General features: G+C 40.2%; 2 protein-coding genes across 2 annotated transcripts in view; one reads left to right on the forward strand and one right to left on the reverse strand.

The window, feature by feature from the left end:
* ABRAXAS2 (abraxas 2, BRISC complex subunit) overlaps nt 1-617 on the reverse strand; it is a 32763-nt gene extending 32146 nt beyond the window's left edge. The window contains exon 1 of the mRNA XM_032225363.1: nt 212-617. Coding sequence (XP_032081254.1) covers nt 212-580 — 369 coding nt within the window. The 5' untranslated portion in view covers nt 581-617. The remainder of the gene's footprint in view (nt 1-211) is intronic.
* On the forward strand, nt 526-13227 carry EEF1AKMT2 (EEF1A lysine methyltransferase 2). Its single transcript, XM_032225364.1, has 7 exons — nt 526-618; nt 894-1029; nt 5753-5818; nt 6800-6914; nt 8634-8741; nt 10091-10307; nt 12613-13227. Exons 2-7 carry the CDS (start codon nt 971-973, stop codon nt 12705-12707), a joined length of 660 nt encoding a protein of 219 aa, XP_032081255.1. The 5' UTR covers nt 526-618; nt 894-970; the 3' UTR covers nt 12708-13227.
* Nucleotides 13228-15619: the final 2392 nt, after the last annotated feature.

Below are 15619 nucleotides of genomic sequence, written 5' to 3' on the forward strand. Positions count from 1 at the left end.
CCTCAAGGGCCGCCCTCCATTCCTCCTCCTCCTCCCTGTCCCTTTTCGTCAGGCAGATCGCTCCCCTTTCCTCAAGAAGAACCGGGAAGACGGGGGGTGGGGGGTGGGTGGAGAGAAAAACCCTTCCCTTCCCGCCCCCCCCCCACCCACCAACCCCCTCGAGCGGGATTAAAAAAAAAAACCCAGCCCGGAAAGGCCCGAAATCACTTACGTGGTCGGCGCTGCTGTTGGCGCTGTAATAACAGACCGAACTGAAGGTGTAGCCCGAAATGGAAGCCGCCATGATGGAAGCCCCGCCACCGCCACCACCTCCTCCGACGACGGAACGATTCCCACAAGCCACCGCGGCCAGCCCTCTCCGCCGGGCTTGTTTCCGGCCTCGCGCCCTCCACTTCCGGCCAGCGCGCGTGCGCCTGCGCGCGGGTGGGGGATGCTTCTTGGGAAATGTAGTTTTTCCGCGAACTGGCAAACCGCAAGCCTGTAAATTGGAAGTGTAACTTAGAGCCAAGTCAACTAAAGCAGCTTTCTTATTGTTATTATTATTTATTATTATTATTATTATCATCATCATCCCTTGCATTGAGGATATTTTGGGGATATCGACTTTGTCACAAATTGGTAGGTAATTCTTTTAGGTTCCCAGTAGAAAATCGCCACTTGTGCTTGCTTGCAATTTGCTTGCAATTTGCTTGCAATTTGCTTGCATTTTGCTTGCAATTTGCTTGCATTTTGCTTGCATTTTGCTTGCATTTTGCTTGCATTTTGCTTGCATTTTAAACGCGGCTCCCTTTTCTTCGCAATGGACTTAACTCATCTTTTTTTCAATGGAAGTAACTCATCTTTTTTTAACGGCTGCAACTGCAACTGCGGCTCTTGATTTTCCCGGCTTTCAGAGATTGAAAGAAGCGGCCCAAAAGAGAGTCCTCCTGCGGCGTTACAAGCAAGCTAACCCTGCATCTTTCCCCCGACTATGAGCAGCTGCGGAGAGGAGGAAGAGTTCGAGCCGTCGGCGCTGGGGACGAAAGAACAGTGAGTAGTCGGGGAGGGAGGCTCGGTTGGAAACATCTGTATTCTATCTATAAAGCTTATTAATAACAATAATAAATATCATTTTAAAAAAACTACACACAGTTAAGTTTTAACTAATAGGGGGGAAATGCTATGATATAGGATATATAGTTAAATAAAGAAAGGATAATGATAATAAATTATATATATGGAGGATTAGAAAACTTTGGTATTAAATACTATTAAATCCTCTCTTTAAATACAGAAGCGATGCACTGCCCATCAGAAAACACACACAAACACACACAAACACACAATCGGAGGTAAACAAGAGTTACCCTATCCAGTGGCTTCCCCAAAGCCTCAGAGTTGTGTGACTCAGGACACATGATCGGATATAGGATATAGTTAAATAAAGAAAGGATAATGATAACAAATTACATACATGGAGGATTAGAAAACTTTGGTATTAAATACTATGGATGTTTAGCTGAAACAGGATATGAGGATTTAATGTTAATGGAGGATTTTACAAATAAGTAAATGAAATGCCAGCATGTGGTTAGGGATTGAATCTTGGCATATTTAAGGGTGAAGGAGGTTTAAATAACTGTAGTCAAATAAAAGCGGAGGTATGATGATGTCAATATAGTAAATATTTGAGTTAAGTTATTTGAATTAATATGAATTATATTTGATGACGGTGGAAGAGATGCACAAAAGCTTTTTGTAAGCAGCTGATATACTTTTTACAATATATGTTTGTCTTGGAAATAAATAAATAAATAAATAAATAAATAAATAAATAAATAAATAAATAAATAAATAAAACATCTGTATTCGTCACGCCCTCCCCGGTCACCAAATCTAAGTGTGCTTCTAAAGGTGTTGCTTTTAAGAATATTTTTATTTCTTTTTCAAATGACACCAATACTTAAAAAAAGATGCAAATTTGCTAGAATGGCAGAAGGGCAGTAACAAATTTGTTTGGGGCAAGGAAGAAGCCGAGAATAAAACTAAAAATAATGCAGGATGTGCGTGAGAAGAGGAGGTTTGAAATGGCCAAATTTAAAACTATTATTATGAAGCAGTAGTTTTATCAGTAATCAGTGACTGGATTAACTTAATAGATGATCGAATACTTGATACCGAAGGGCATGGTTTGGTATATGGCTGGCATGCTTACTTGCTATATGACAAAAAGGGGGATAAGAATTTTAAAAGTCATATTTTAAGGAATGCTCTACTGCGGGTCTGGAAAAAATATCAATATAAACTTGTGGGAAGTTATTGTCCAGCCCTCTCCCAGAAAAATGAAATATCCTAGGAAATATTGAAAAGGCAGAATATTTCTCTGGATGTGAAAAGAAAGAAATATGTTTTAAAAGACAGAATAGTTGCCTGTAGCTTCCTGCCCATCCCCACTTTGTCAATGGGCCATTGAGAAGGCCAGGCTAGTCCACTTTACATAATAAAGACTTCTCCACTGCAGCTGCAGGGGAAAAGGATATTATTCAACTCTCCACATGGCATCTGAGAACTCATCTATACCTGGATTCAAAACAGCCTAGAGAGTAGCCCCTGCATGGCCCATGGGAGTCTGACAACCAATCAGAATACATTTCTTACACAGGAACAGGAAACAGAGAGGTGGGACTAGACAGGTTATAAAAAGCCTAGCAAGCCCCTCCTTCAGCCCTTCTCTTCTTCTCCACCAACATTGAAGCATGTGATCACCTTTTCTGTTCAGGGCTCAAGCCATGTGGTCCTGTCCAACAATAAACCATCTTTCCAAGCAGCCTCCGTGTCTCCAGTGCCTTTTTCCCCACTTGGAGCTGAACCCAGAAGGACATTTCTTTCAACAAACTAAATGATAAAATACCTATGTGGGCAATTTCTAGACATGCAATAGAGAACATAAATATAGTACAAAAACAGGATGCAAGAATAGAACTAGGAATAGAAAAGAAATTATTTATTGATAGACTCAAACATATGAAAAAGGGTTGCAGGGTTTGGGGATGGGACATGATAACAGTAATCCTGTATTTGAGAGGTTGCCACAAAGAGCCAATTTATTTTCCAAAGCACCAAAGGGCTGGACAAGAAACAACTAATCGAGGGGAGAAGCAACCTGGAATTGAGGAGAAACTTCTTAACAGTGAGGACAGCAGCAATGGACTACTGTAACGCTCTCTACATGGGGCTGCCCTTGAAGAGCACCCGGAGGCTTCAACTGGTCCAGAATGCGGCTGCGCGGGTTATCATGGGGGCACCTAGGTGCTCCCACGTTACACCCCTTTTAGGCGGCCTGCATTGGTTGCCGGTTGTCTTCCGGGTGCGATTCAAGGTACTAATTATGACCTTTAAAGCGCTCCATGGCTTAGGCCCAGGGTACCTGTGAGACCACCTACTGCCACCGGTAGCCTCCCACCGTCCAGTGCCATCCCACAGAGTTGGCCTCCTCAGGGTGCCGTCGGCCAGACAGTGTCGGCTAGCGAACCCCAGGGGGAGAGCCTTCTCTGTGGGAGCACCTTCCCTCTGGAATGAGCTGCCCCCGGAGCTCCGTATAATCCCCGACCTCCGGTCCTTCCGATGCGCCCTAAAAAGTTGGCTTTTCCAGCAAGCCAGCCTGGCCTGAACAAAACAAAATAACTTATTGATCACTGTTAATTTTAATTCGAATTTTTTTTAAAAAAAATGTATTGTCAATTTTAATTGGGTTTGGGATATTCCATTTAATTTTTTAAAAAACTTTTGTATTATGTGTTTCTTTTAATTGTTGTATGCCGCCCTGAGTCCTTGGGAGAAGGGCGGCATATAAATCTAATAAATCTCAATCTCAATAGCACTTAGACTTACATACCGCTTTACCGCTCTCTCTAAGTGGTTTACAGAGGCAGTATCTGCCCCCCCAACAATCTGGCTTCTCTTTTGGAAGGCTGAGTCCACCTTGAGCCTGGTGAGATTCGAACTGCCAAATTGCAGGCAGCTGGCAGTCAGCAGAAGTAGCCTGCAGTACTGCATTCCATTGTGCCACTGTGGCTCTAACCCAGGGGTAGTCAACCTATTTATACCTACCGCCCACTTTTGTATCTCTGTTAGTAGTAAAATTTTCTAACTGCCCACCAGTTCCACAGTAATGGTGATTTATAAAGTAGGGAAGTCAATTAAATTTTTTTAAAAAGGAAAGTGCTTCAGTATCTGACAAAACCCGTACCGCCCACCATGAAAGCTGGAACGCCCACAAGTGGGTGGTAGGGACCACTGCTCTAACCAGTGGAACAGCTTGCCTTCAGAGGTTGTGGGCGCTTTATCACTGGAGGGTTTTAAGAAGAGACTGGACAGTCACTTGTCTGGAATGGTACAGGATAGTGGTTCCACCACAAATGCACGCACAACAAAAGCGCGCCTGACTAAACCGCGGTGTCTAAAGCGCGGTGACAAAACTGTGCGACGAATGAGCGACTAATTAGCCCAAAAGCGCGCCGACAGAAGCACGCTGTAACGTAACCCTAAACCTAACTGTAAATCTTACCTTAAATGAAATCGCGCTTCTGTCGGCGTGCTGTTGTTGGCACGCTGTTGTCGGCACGCTTTTGAAATCGCGGTTTTAGCGCCGTGGTGTCGGCGCGCTTATGACGTTCGCGCTTTTGACGGGTCACGCAGGATAGTAATGGTGAAGCTTTTTTGGCTGCCATGCCAAAAGCGGGGGGCAGCACGGGGGGGTGTCGTACGCCGGTGTGCCACACCCATAACGCTATGCGCACAACGCCTCGCGTGCCTTGACAAATGGCTCCGTGTGCCACCTGTCTTGATAAGTTGATAGGTTTTGTAATCTAGTATCCACGTAGACTTTTCTGCCTGGTCAAAACATCATTAAAGTTCTTTCCATTTTCAGAGAATAGCTCTGTTGTCTATACAAACATTCATTGTGTGGTCAGTTGATTTCGTGTGTTTTGTAAACCCAGGAAATTGGGTCCAGTAATTGTCGTCATGTTAACACGATTAAATTAACTACTACAGTTACATTGGATTCTTATTCCACTGTTTGAATATAATAACTCAAAGCGGTGAACAGATTTAATATTCCTGCCTCCTCTTTTCCCCACAACAAATCAGCACTGGATGCAGATAGCTTCCAAATGCTTGGAGAAAGGTTAGGTATTTTCTCTCAAGTTGGAATAATAATTCAGAGATTGCTTGCTTGATACCCAGTTATGAATTTTAGAAAATAAGAGCCGAGGTGGCTCAGTGGTTAAATGCAGCAGTGCAGGCTACTTCAGCTGACTGCAGTTCTGCAGTTCGGCTGTTCAAATCTCACCGGCTCAAGGTTGACTCAGCCTTCCATCCTTCCGAGGTGGGTAAAATGAGGAGCTGGATTGTTGTTGGGGGCAATATGCTGACTCTGTAAACCGCTTAGAGAGGGCTGAAAGCCCTATGAAGCGGTATATAAGTCTAACTGCTATTTCTATTGCTAAGCTATTTTTAATAAAATAACAGCACAGTTGAAAAATACTGTGTGCTGCATTTTTTATTTATATTTTATTTATAAAGAGTGTGTGTTTGATGAGGCTTGTTTCCAGCTCTGTAACCTCTTCTTGTGTGGTTCTAAAAATATAAAAGTTAAATGATGAGCTTGTGTTTCTCCTGGAAACAGGGATACCTTTTCTTAAATTGTTTCGCAGATGAGGGGGAAATGCCAAGCGTTTTCTATCATCCTTTTTCTTTTTTTCCTGTGTAGCTGGGATGCAGCATATGAACAAGAACTGTGCAATTTTAAAGAAAGTGGTGATACTGGGGACATTTGGCAAGTATCTATAACCATGTAACATGCTTACAAACATGTTTGTAATTTATTTATTTTTTTAAAGTGCAGCTATTTTGCTCAAGAGTATTGGTGATGTGATACTCTGGGTTTTGTTTTTAAAATGCCAACTCTTTTCTTAGCTAAACCTGTTGCAAATTAAAACAATCATAATTTGTTTTTATGTGGGAAAAATGAGTTAGTGGCTACAATATGCGAGACCGCCTACTGCCGCATACCTCCCAACGGCTGATAAGATCGCACAGAGTGGGCCTTCTTCGTGTGCCGTCAGCCAGACAATGTCGGTTGGCGGCTCCCCGGAGGAGGGCCTTCTCTGTAACCGCTCCGACCCTATGGAATGAACTATTCCCAGAGATCCGGACCCTACCCACTCTCATGGCCTTTCGAAAGGCTATCAAAACCTGGCTATTCCGGCAGGCCTGAGGCTGTTGACCTCATGACTGAGGTCCAGCCCCGACAAGATTGAGTGCATGATGTGGTTTTTAATCTGTCTCCTCTGTTTTTTAATTCTTTATTATTATTATTTTTTAAATTTACTTCTTCTGTAAGCCGCCCGGAGTCCTCCGGGATTGGGCGGCCTATAAATCTATTAAATACAATACAATACAATACAATACAATACAATACAATACAATACAATACAATACAATACAATACAATACAATATACTTGGTAAAGATCAAGCATTCATATCCTTGATCTTTTTCAAAAACTGAATAAGAGGTACAGGCAAAGATGCATTGCGGCCTTGAATGTATATATATATGTCTGTGTATGTGTAAAATTGACAAGCTCTCATCTTCTGCAATCTTAAACAAACAGATTTATCTAAACAAACCTGTAACGTGATCTCTGGAGGCAATATCGTAATGATGGCATGATGTAGTTACATTGCATGTGATTGACAAAATGTGTTTGTCTTCCTTAATGGAGTAGTTTATCTGAATCTCTCTTTCTAATTAGGTTTGGTGAAGAAAGCATGACTCGTATAATTAGATGGCTAGAAAAACAGAAGATACCTCTGGACGCTTCTGTCCTTGACATTGGGACAGGAAATGGGATCTTGCTGGTTGAATTGGTTGGTATTTGTAATATTAGTGCTTTCTGATGCAAAATTGCTTACAGCAGAAATTGAGCAAGTAAGAAACTTTCATGAAATGCTCAGATTAAATTAAATGTAGAATATGCTGATTATACACCAATGATTTATGTTCATAGTAGGATTTTTTTTTAAAAAAAAACTTTCATATTAAGCAGGGAAACACATTCAGTTTCATTAAAAGTTCAGTTGTATAAAAATGTTGACTTAAATATTTAGGGTTACAATTGGAAGAATCAAAATCCAATATAGATTAAGGAATTTGTGAAAATTACTGGAAAGCTACTACTGAATGAATAGCGCTAATTCATTTCTTGACATGCATTATCCACTGCAGGGCATCTGGTTTTATTTTCTCAGTTTAATAGTTACAGAATTTGCAGTGTATTGTTTTTGCTAAGATATGTTTATATTGGAGACATAAACATATCCTATCTTAAATTTTAAAAGGATCAATATGTGTTGTGCCAATGCCTTTTAATCATAAAGTAACCATAAATGAGTTCATGAATAAATAGGATATAAGAACATTCTTATGTCTCTTAAAATCCAATGTGATTTATTTTTATATTTAGTATCCAAGTACTTATTTAGCAGTTAGCAATAGCAGTTAGACTTATATACCGCGTCATAGGGCTTTCAGCCCTCTCTAAGCAGTTTACAGAGTCAGCATATCGCCCCCACAGTCTGGGTCCTCATTTTACCCACCTCGGAAGGATGGAAGGCTGAATCAACCTTGAGCCGGTGAGATTTGAACCGCTGAACTACCGAACTAGCAGTCAGCTGAAGTAGCCTGCAGTACTGCACTCTAACCACTGCGCCACCTCGGCTCATTTTCTCAGTTTAATAGTTACAGAATTTGCAGTGTATTATTTTTGCTAAGATATGCTTATATTGGAGACATAAACATATCCTATCTTAAATTTTAAAAGGATCAATATGTGTTGTGCCAATGCCTTTTATTCATAAAGTAACCATAAATGAGTTCATGAATAAATAGGATATAAGAACATTCTTATGTCTCTTAAAATCCAATGTGATTTATTTTTATATTTAGTATCCAAGTATTTAGCAGTTAGACTTATATACCGCTTCATAGGGCTTTCAGCCCTCTCTAAGCGCTTTACAGAGTCAGCATATCGCCCCCACAGTCTGGGTCCTCATTTCACCCACCTCGGAAGGATGGAAGGCTGAGTCAACCTTGAGCCGGTGAGATTTGAACCGCTGAACTGCAGATAAGTCAGCTGAAGTGGCCTTGCAGTACTGCACCCTAACCACTGTGCCACCTCGGCTCTGAATAATGTGATTGTCTGGATTTGTCTTCTCATTTGTTAGGCCTGTCCAAAAAAGAAAAGTATCAGAAATATGAAAATTTGATTCACTCGCGCTACTTTCACTGTAGTAGTGTAGCTTCTGCATGGCATTAGCATCTGGGTTTAGTGCAATATACTGTAGCCAATTAGAATCTTTCTATTGATGAAATACTTTTATAATTTCAGTTCCTAATAGTCAATAAATAATCAGCACTGCAGGTTGTGGGTTTTTTTTTTGCAAAATAAGTTCTGTAGTTTTTCCCCCTATAAATTGCTTAATTATATTTTAGTGCTCCATAGGTTAACTCTGATGAATATGTCATGAAAGCCAACTAGGAAGCAAAGGAAAAATGTCAAGTGCTGAATAAATTTCTCTTCTCTTTAGAGTAAATCTGGTTATACCAATCTTACAGGAGTTGATTACTCTACTTCTGCAATACAACTTTCAAAAAATATAATGCAAAAAGAAGGACTGCCTTATATTAAACTGCTGGTAAGTTTTGTGATGAACAAGTGAAGATGATTAAAAAGATCAGGAAGAGGAGGGGATTTGGGGATATATAAGTGTACAAAACAAATGATTGAAGACTGGCCTGACTGAACTTTATTAAAAATTCTCTTGATATTCATAAATTTCCTCTGTTGCACTCCAGTGCAAACACTTAAATCAATATGAACCAAGTTAAAATGTCTTCCTTCCTTCCTACTGACTATAAGGAGGTCTTTAATATGGGTGTACCGAGATACACCCATGTTATACCTGTCCTCCACGAGCTGCACTGGCTACCAATTGGTCTCCGGACGCAATTCAAGGTGTTGGTCATTACCTTTAAAGTCCTACATGGCTTAGGACCAGCGTACCTACGAGACCGCCTACTGCCACATACCTCCCAACGTCCGATAAGATCCCACAGGATGGGCCTCCTTCGGATGCCATCGGCCAGTCAGTATCAGCTGGCGGGCCCCCGGAGGAGAGCCTTCTCTGTGGCTGCTCCGACCCTTTGGAATCAGCTACCCCCAGAGGTCCAGACCTTGCCCACTCTCATGGCCTTCAGGAAGGCTGTTAAAACCTGGCTCTTCTGGCAGGCCTGGGGCTGTTGACCTCATTGTTAAGGTCCAGCCCCAACTAGAACGAATGTGTGTTGTAAATTTTTAATTATATTTATTTTTTAGTTTCTTTTTTTTCCTTTTTCTTCGCTTTGTAAGCCGCCCAGAGTCCTGCGGGATTGGGCGGCCTATAAATTTAATAAATAATAATTTAATAAATAATAATCATATTCATCAAAGAATTAGGTTGTCCTCAGCTTACAACAGTTCCCTTAGTGAAAGTACAAAGATACAATGTCACTAAAAAAAGTGACCTATGACCATTTTCACAGTTACAACCTTTGTAACATCCCCAGGATCATGGGACTAAAATTCAGACGCTTGGCAACTGATTCATACTTACGACCGTTGCAGCATCCTGATGTCATGGGATCACCTTTAGCCGATCTTCTGACAAGCAAAGTCAACGCAGAATTCAGATTCACTTAACAGCCAGGTTACTTATTTATCAACTGCCGGGATTCACTTAACAACTGTGGCAAGAAATGTTGTAAAATGGTACAAAATTCTCTTAATGTCTCACAAACTTTCTGTATAACAACACAAAGTTTGAGTAAATATTTTTTTGTCCCACTATATATTGGATTGAAAGGAGTAAAAATCAAGCATACATAAATAGATGACTGATGTGCAGTTAAACTATTATTCTGGGCCTGGAGGCAATGCAGTTCTGTTTAGTTATAAAAGTAACAACTGCATTAACATTTTCTCAAATTTTATATCTACCTTCTACAGATTGAAGACATTTTAAATCCCTCAGATGAATTATCAAGTTTTCAGATCTGCATCGATAAAGGAACTTTTGATGCTATTAGTCTGAGCCCAGAGAATGCAGATGTGAAAAAGAAACAGTATGTTAAATCCCTGCAGAGGCTATTGAGATCAAATGGTTTTTTCCTCATTACATCTTGTAACTGGACTAAAGAAGAACTGTGCAAACAATTTGAAGAAGGTATGCATGCTAAGATTCAGACTGTATATGCCGAACCTAAAATGTGACTTTGCTTTGTATGTCTTCCTAGAAAAATACTATAACTCTTTATTTGAACAATGCGCTAATTGAATTTTGGATAGTATTTATTTATTAAACTATTACGCTGCCTAGCTTGCCGAGGCAACTCCAGGTGGCTAATAGTAATAATTGAACTATGATTTAAAACCTTAAAACAATAAATTAAAAACTATACGTTTGAAATTCAGTTCAAATTCGCTTAAGCAAGATGGGAGGAAGGGAGTAAAGTGTGAATTGCGGAAGAGGTATGTTGAGACTCAGCAGAAGTATGCTGTGAGTTGAGTCGGGATGCAGGAATATTGCTCCAGCTGTTGCTCGTTATTGTCGTCTTCTGGAGATAAATGGTGCCACGCCCTGGTTGCAGAAGTCAACGTTCATTCGTGGTTCGTCATTCATCGGTCGTGGTTTGTTTGTGAGAGGCACTTGGATAAGTGATTGGCTTTCTGTAACCCTGATTCAAAGAGACACTTTGATAAGTGATTTGCTTTCTTTCTGTAAACCTGGTTTTGCTGTAAGAGCTCTTTGTTTTTGCATTCTGCGGGGTAAATTTTTTGCCAGAGACTTTATTTATGTTTATTTTGGGCTCGCAGCCAGCGTGAGCCAGGACTGATAAAGTTATTTCCTTTTAAGTCTGTCTGACTGTCGTCTGTGAACGAGCGAAGAAGGGGGGTCAGAACAAGGTAGGATCTATCTAATTGAGAGGTCTTCAAACCTGGCAACTTTAAGACTTGTGGACTTCAACTCCCAGAATTCCAGCTGGCTGGAGAATTCTGGGAGTTGAAGTCCACAAGTCTTAAGGTTGCCAAGTTTTAAGACTTCTGATCTAATCCATTAACGCCTTCCAAAATGGCGGAACCAACTCTTCAACCCTTTCAGAAGGGTGGGTAAGCAGTGGATCTCATTTATGTGGGGGCAGAAGAGGCTCTTCAGAAAGACTCCTCTGCACTGAAATTCCTTATGAAATGAAATGAAATTCTGATGGTGACTGCTTCTTCTCCTAGTGCATATGGAGCAGATTCATCCCATTGAGATGAGCCAGTTCCTCGGATGCTATTATTAGATCCAATCTATATTAAAGCATTAGTAAGCATTTTTATGCTCATCTTCATTTGAATTTGTAAGATTAAGGGCTATTACATCCTTATTCTGAAAAGGTTGATGATCTGAAGTTCAATCTAAGTTATAAACAGCTTAATTAGTTTCCAAGTTCCTCAATTTCAGTTGAAATATGTGGCAACAGACATTTTGCCTTCAAAATAAATAGGGTATTGAAAAATGAAGTATATACCAAAATTAAAAGCTGCTTTTTAAGTGAACAGCAGCTTGACTCTGGCAGGGAAAACATCTATTATTTGCAGTAGGGTGACCAGTCAAATGCGCGCATGACAAAAGCGCTGTGACAAAACTGGCGTGAAAACCGTGACGTCATCAACATGCCGAGAACAGCGCGCCGAACAGCGCGCTGACAAACGCGATTTAAGTTAAGGTTAGGGTCAGGGTTAGGTTTAGAGTGCGCTTCTGTCGGCGCGCTGTTGTCAGCGCGCTTCAGCGCTCATTCGTCGGCGTGGTTTAGAACTCGCGGTTTTGTCACCGCGGTTTCATCGGGCGCCCTTTTGTCGGTGAACCATATAAAGCATGTGTAGTTCTGTTCTAAATCAAAATGTTGAAGCCTTGGTCATTAACCTTTTGTGAGACAGAGTGAGGCTAGTTGGAAGACTTACTAACAAAAAACATTTAAGGTTTTTTTAACATATCCAATTGATAGTTTAATAATAATCTATCCCACACGTTTCTATTTGAATACTTGAAAATAAGGTGTTAATGCCTATTCCTATTAAAAATATGACACTACCTCATATTCTCTCTGGCTTCTTCTCATTTCATTTTCTCATTATATAAATTTTTTTTAATCACTTGATAAAGTGATAAAAACAGCATGCAAAAAGATTATTAAAACCAAGACTAAACTTCTAGATGTTACAGGAAATACAGTTTAGATTTTCTAATAACTGGTTTCTGGCTCCAAGAAAAATAATTTCGTATGTGTACTTCCTGAAACTGAATTTTCTATTATTGATAACCTTTTATTTATGTGCAGCTTATATTGATCAACACTATAAAATTATCACTCTTCTAAATTTTGCAATAATTGCTGCATTGTGCGCATTCTGTTTGAATTAATATCAGAATTTAAAGGATTAACAAGGCTTTCTTTTAATAGAAATATTTTCCTTATATTTAATAGGGTTTCTGCTTTTGGAGGAACTGCCAACACCAACCTTCTGTTTTAGAGGAAGAACTGGAAATAGTGTAACTGCCTTGGTTTTACAAAAAACGTAAACTTTTTGATAAATTCTGGGACGAAAATCTCCTTTTGTGAAGTTGGGATTAGAACCCAAAGCGGGATTAAAAAGCGAAACGCAAATTGTAGAAACTTGACAGATGTCTATATGTTTGATTTTTAAATTTTTATTACAGATGTTTTCATATAATTTTTCAAGATTAAAATAGCATGTTAATTAAATAGCACACACACACACACACTGTGAAGAAATTCATTAATCATTGTGTTTGATGATGCAATTTCTTATCACAGTTTATTTAGAAATGTGATAGATTGCTTGAGATAACTTATTTGATAATATTTTTTTTAAAAAAAAATGAATTGAACCTGTGGATTTACCTTGTTACTAAAGAATGCAAAAATGATTCTATTCCCTGAGGGATAAAATAAGTGTCTATAAAACATTTAAACATTAAAACATTCCTTCCATAGTAATATATGGAGCCGAGGTGACACAGTGGTTAAATGCAGCACTGCAGGCTACTTCAGCTGACTGCAGTTCTGCAGTTCGGCTGTTCAAATCTCACCGGCTCAGGGTTGACTCAGCCTTCCATCCTTCCGAGGTGGTATAAAATGAGGACCCAGATTGTTGTTGGGGGCAATATGCTGACTCTGTAAACCGCTTAGAGAGGGCTGAAAGCCCTATGAAGCAGTATATAAGTCTAACTGCTATTGCTATATAAGAAATAAAGGACGAATAAGAAGGACAAACTGAGAAAAAAACTCTATACAATTGATTGTATATTAAGCATATCTAAATACCATTTCTGTACTCAAGGCAAATTCCTTGTGTGTCTAATCACACTTGGCCAAATAAAGTATTCAATTCAATATCATTCTAAAAGACAAAGAAGCCAAACATTAATTGATCCTAGTTAGGAAAACACTGGTGTTTCTTTCTGGGGCAGCCAGCTGGAAGGGTTGCATGATACAAGTCATTAAGTGATTCACAGTTTCACTAGATGGATGACTGATTATCATCACATAGTATTACATTTAATACTAGTTGTCAATTCAGAGAAATCAGAAATTGAAGTTTAGACATGTTTGTGCCATATCTGTAAATTAAAATTATAGACATTTCAGTTCTACCATACATGTTAAATTGTTTTCTTTTCAACACTTTTGTGTCTTCATTGGTTTGCATACCTTAGCTTCTAGCATTAGAAGTATGAATGAGTGATGCTTCAAAGCAGCATTTCCAGCAGCATTTGAATTGTTTGATATCTGTTACAGTGGTGGGTTTCAAAAATTGTTCGAACCTACTCTGTGGGTGTGGCCTCCTTTGTGGGAGTGGCTTGCCACCCATGTGACCGGATGGGAGTGGCTTGCCGCCCATGTGACCAGATATGAAGATGCCGACGACACTTAAATTACCTCACACCTTAAATTACCTCACACACAGCACGGGATGCATAAGAATATGATGTAAACTTGTTTTTTAAAAGGCATCTTTGGTTTGCGTTAAAACAACTTCAACACACGCAACGTTCTGATTGCACCACAAACGCAGTAGTCATCCTTACCTTTCACAGAGGCCCTGAGTTTTATAAATATGAGCATGATAGTGTAGAATAATCATATCCAAGGACCAGTGGTGGGTTTCAAAAAATGTTGGAACCTCTTCTGTAGGTGTGGCCTGCTTTCTGGGTCCACTGGTGGAACCTCTTCTAATCGGTTCGGTAGATTTGACGAACCGGTTCTACCGAATAGGTGCGAACTGGTAGGAACCCACCTCTGATCTGTTAGCAAGGACATAATTGTGGAATGAAGGACCAGTACTGAAAAAATGCTTCTTTGGAAATTTATGAGATAACCAATTTTAATTGTAGAAAACCAACAAAGAATACGTTATCAAAGTCTGATATTCCTGGAACTATTTTATTAATTTCTCACAAGCATTTTATGTTTTTGAGATGATACAAATAGTATGAGGGGATAAACCCTGTTTCCTCTCCCCTGGTCTAAGCAAACATTGTAGACAGTAAGGGAAAAAGAAGCTGAAGCATTTTTTTAAGTTCAAAACATCCAAATAACATTTGAAAGCAGCTCAAAAAGACATTTCCCTAAATGAAACTATAAAAAAGAAAGAGCAGGTACAGCACATTTACATTTGCCAATCTCTGCAAAAGTTTCAGCCATTCTATGGAACGGATTTCATGTCAGTGAGGCTGACAATCACATATTTTTAAATTGTTTTCAATAAGGTACATGAATTATGCAGGATAGTTTCATATTAGAACAGAACACAAGTGTATTTTATCTACTTAATGTTATTGTTCAGTTGCTAATTCGTGTCTCTGCGACTCCACCAACCATTTCTCCACTGTCCTCCACTGTCTCCCAGAGTTTGCCCAAATTCATGTTTATTGCATTGATGGCAGTATCTAACTGCGTGACCCAACAAATGCGCGCCCGACAGCGTGCCGACAAAACCGCGGAATGCAGCCGCGCGAGCGATATCGGGTGTACCTAGATACACCCATGTTACACCTATCCTCCACGAGCTGCACTGGCTTCCCATCGGTCTCCGAACGCGCTTCAAGGTGCTGGTTATTACCTTTAAAGCCCTACATGGCTTGGGACCTGGATATCTGCGGGACCGCCTCCTGCCACATACCTCCCAATGACCTATAAGATCTCACAGGCTGGGCCTCCTCCGGGTGCTGTCGACCGGGCAATGCCGGTTGACGACCACTCGGGGGAGGGCTTTCTCTGTAGCTGCTCCGGCCCTGTGGAACGATCTGCCCGTGGAGATCCAGACCCTTCCCACTCTCTCGGCCTTCCGAAAAGCCACTAAAACCTGGCTGTTCCGGCAGGCCTGGGGCTGTTGACCCCAAAATGAGGTCCAGCCCCATCTAGAACTGAGTGTATGGTATGTTGTTTTTAAATCTATCTTTTCTTTTCC

Source organism: Thamnophis elegans, chromosome 10 (genome assembly GCF_009769535.1).
Source record: "Thamnophis elegans isolate rThaEle1 chromosome 10, rThaEle1.pri, whole genome shotgun sequence".
NCBI lineage: Eukaryota > Metazoa > Chordata > Lepidosauria > Squamata > Colubridae > Thamnophis > Thamnophis elegans.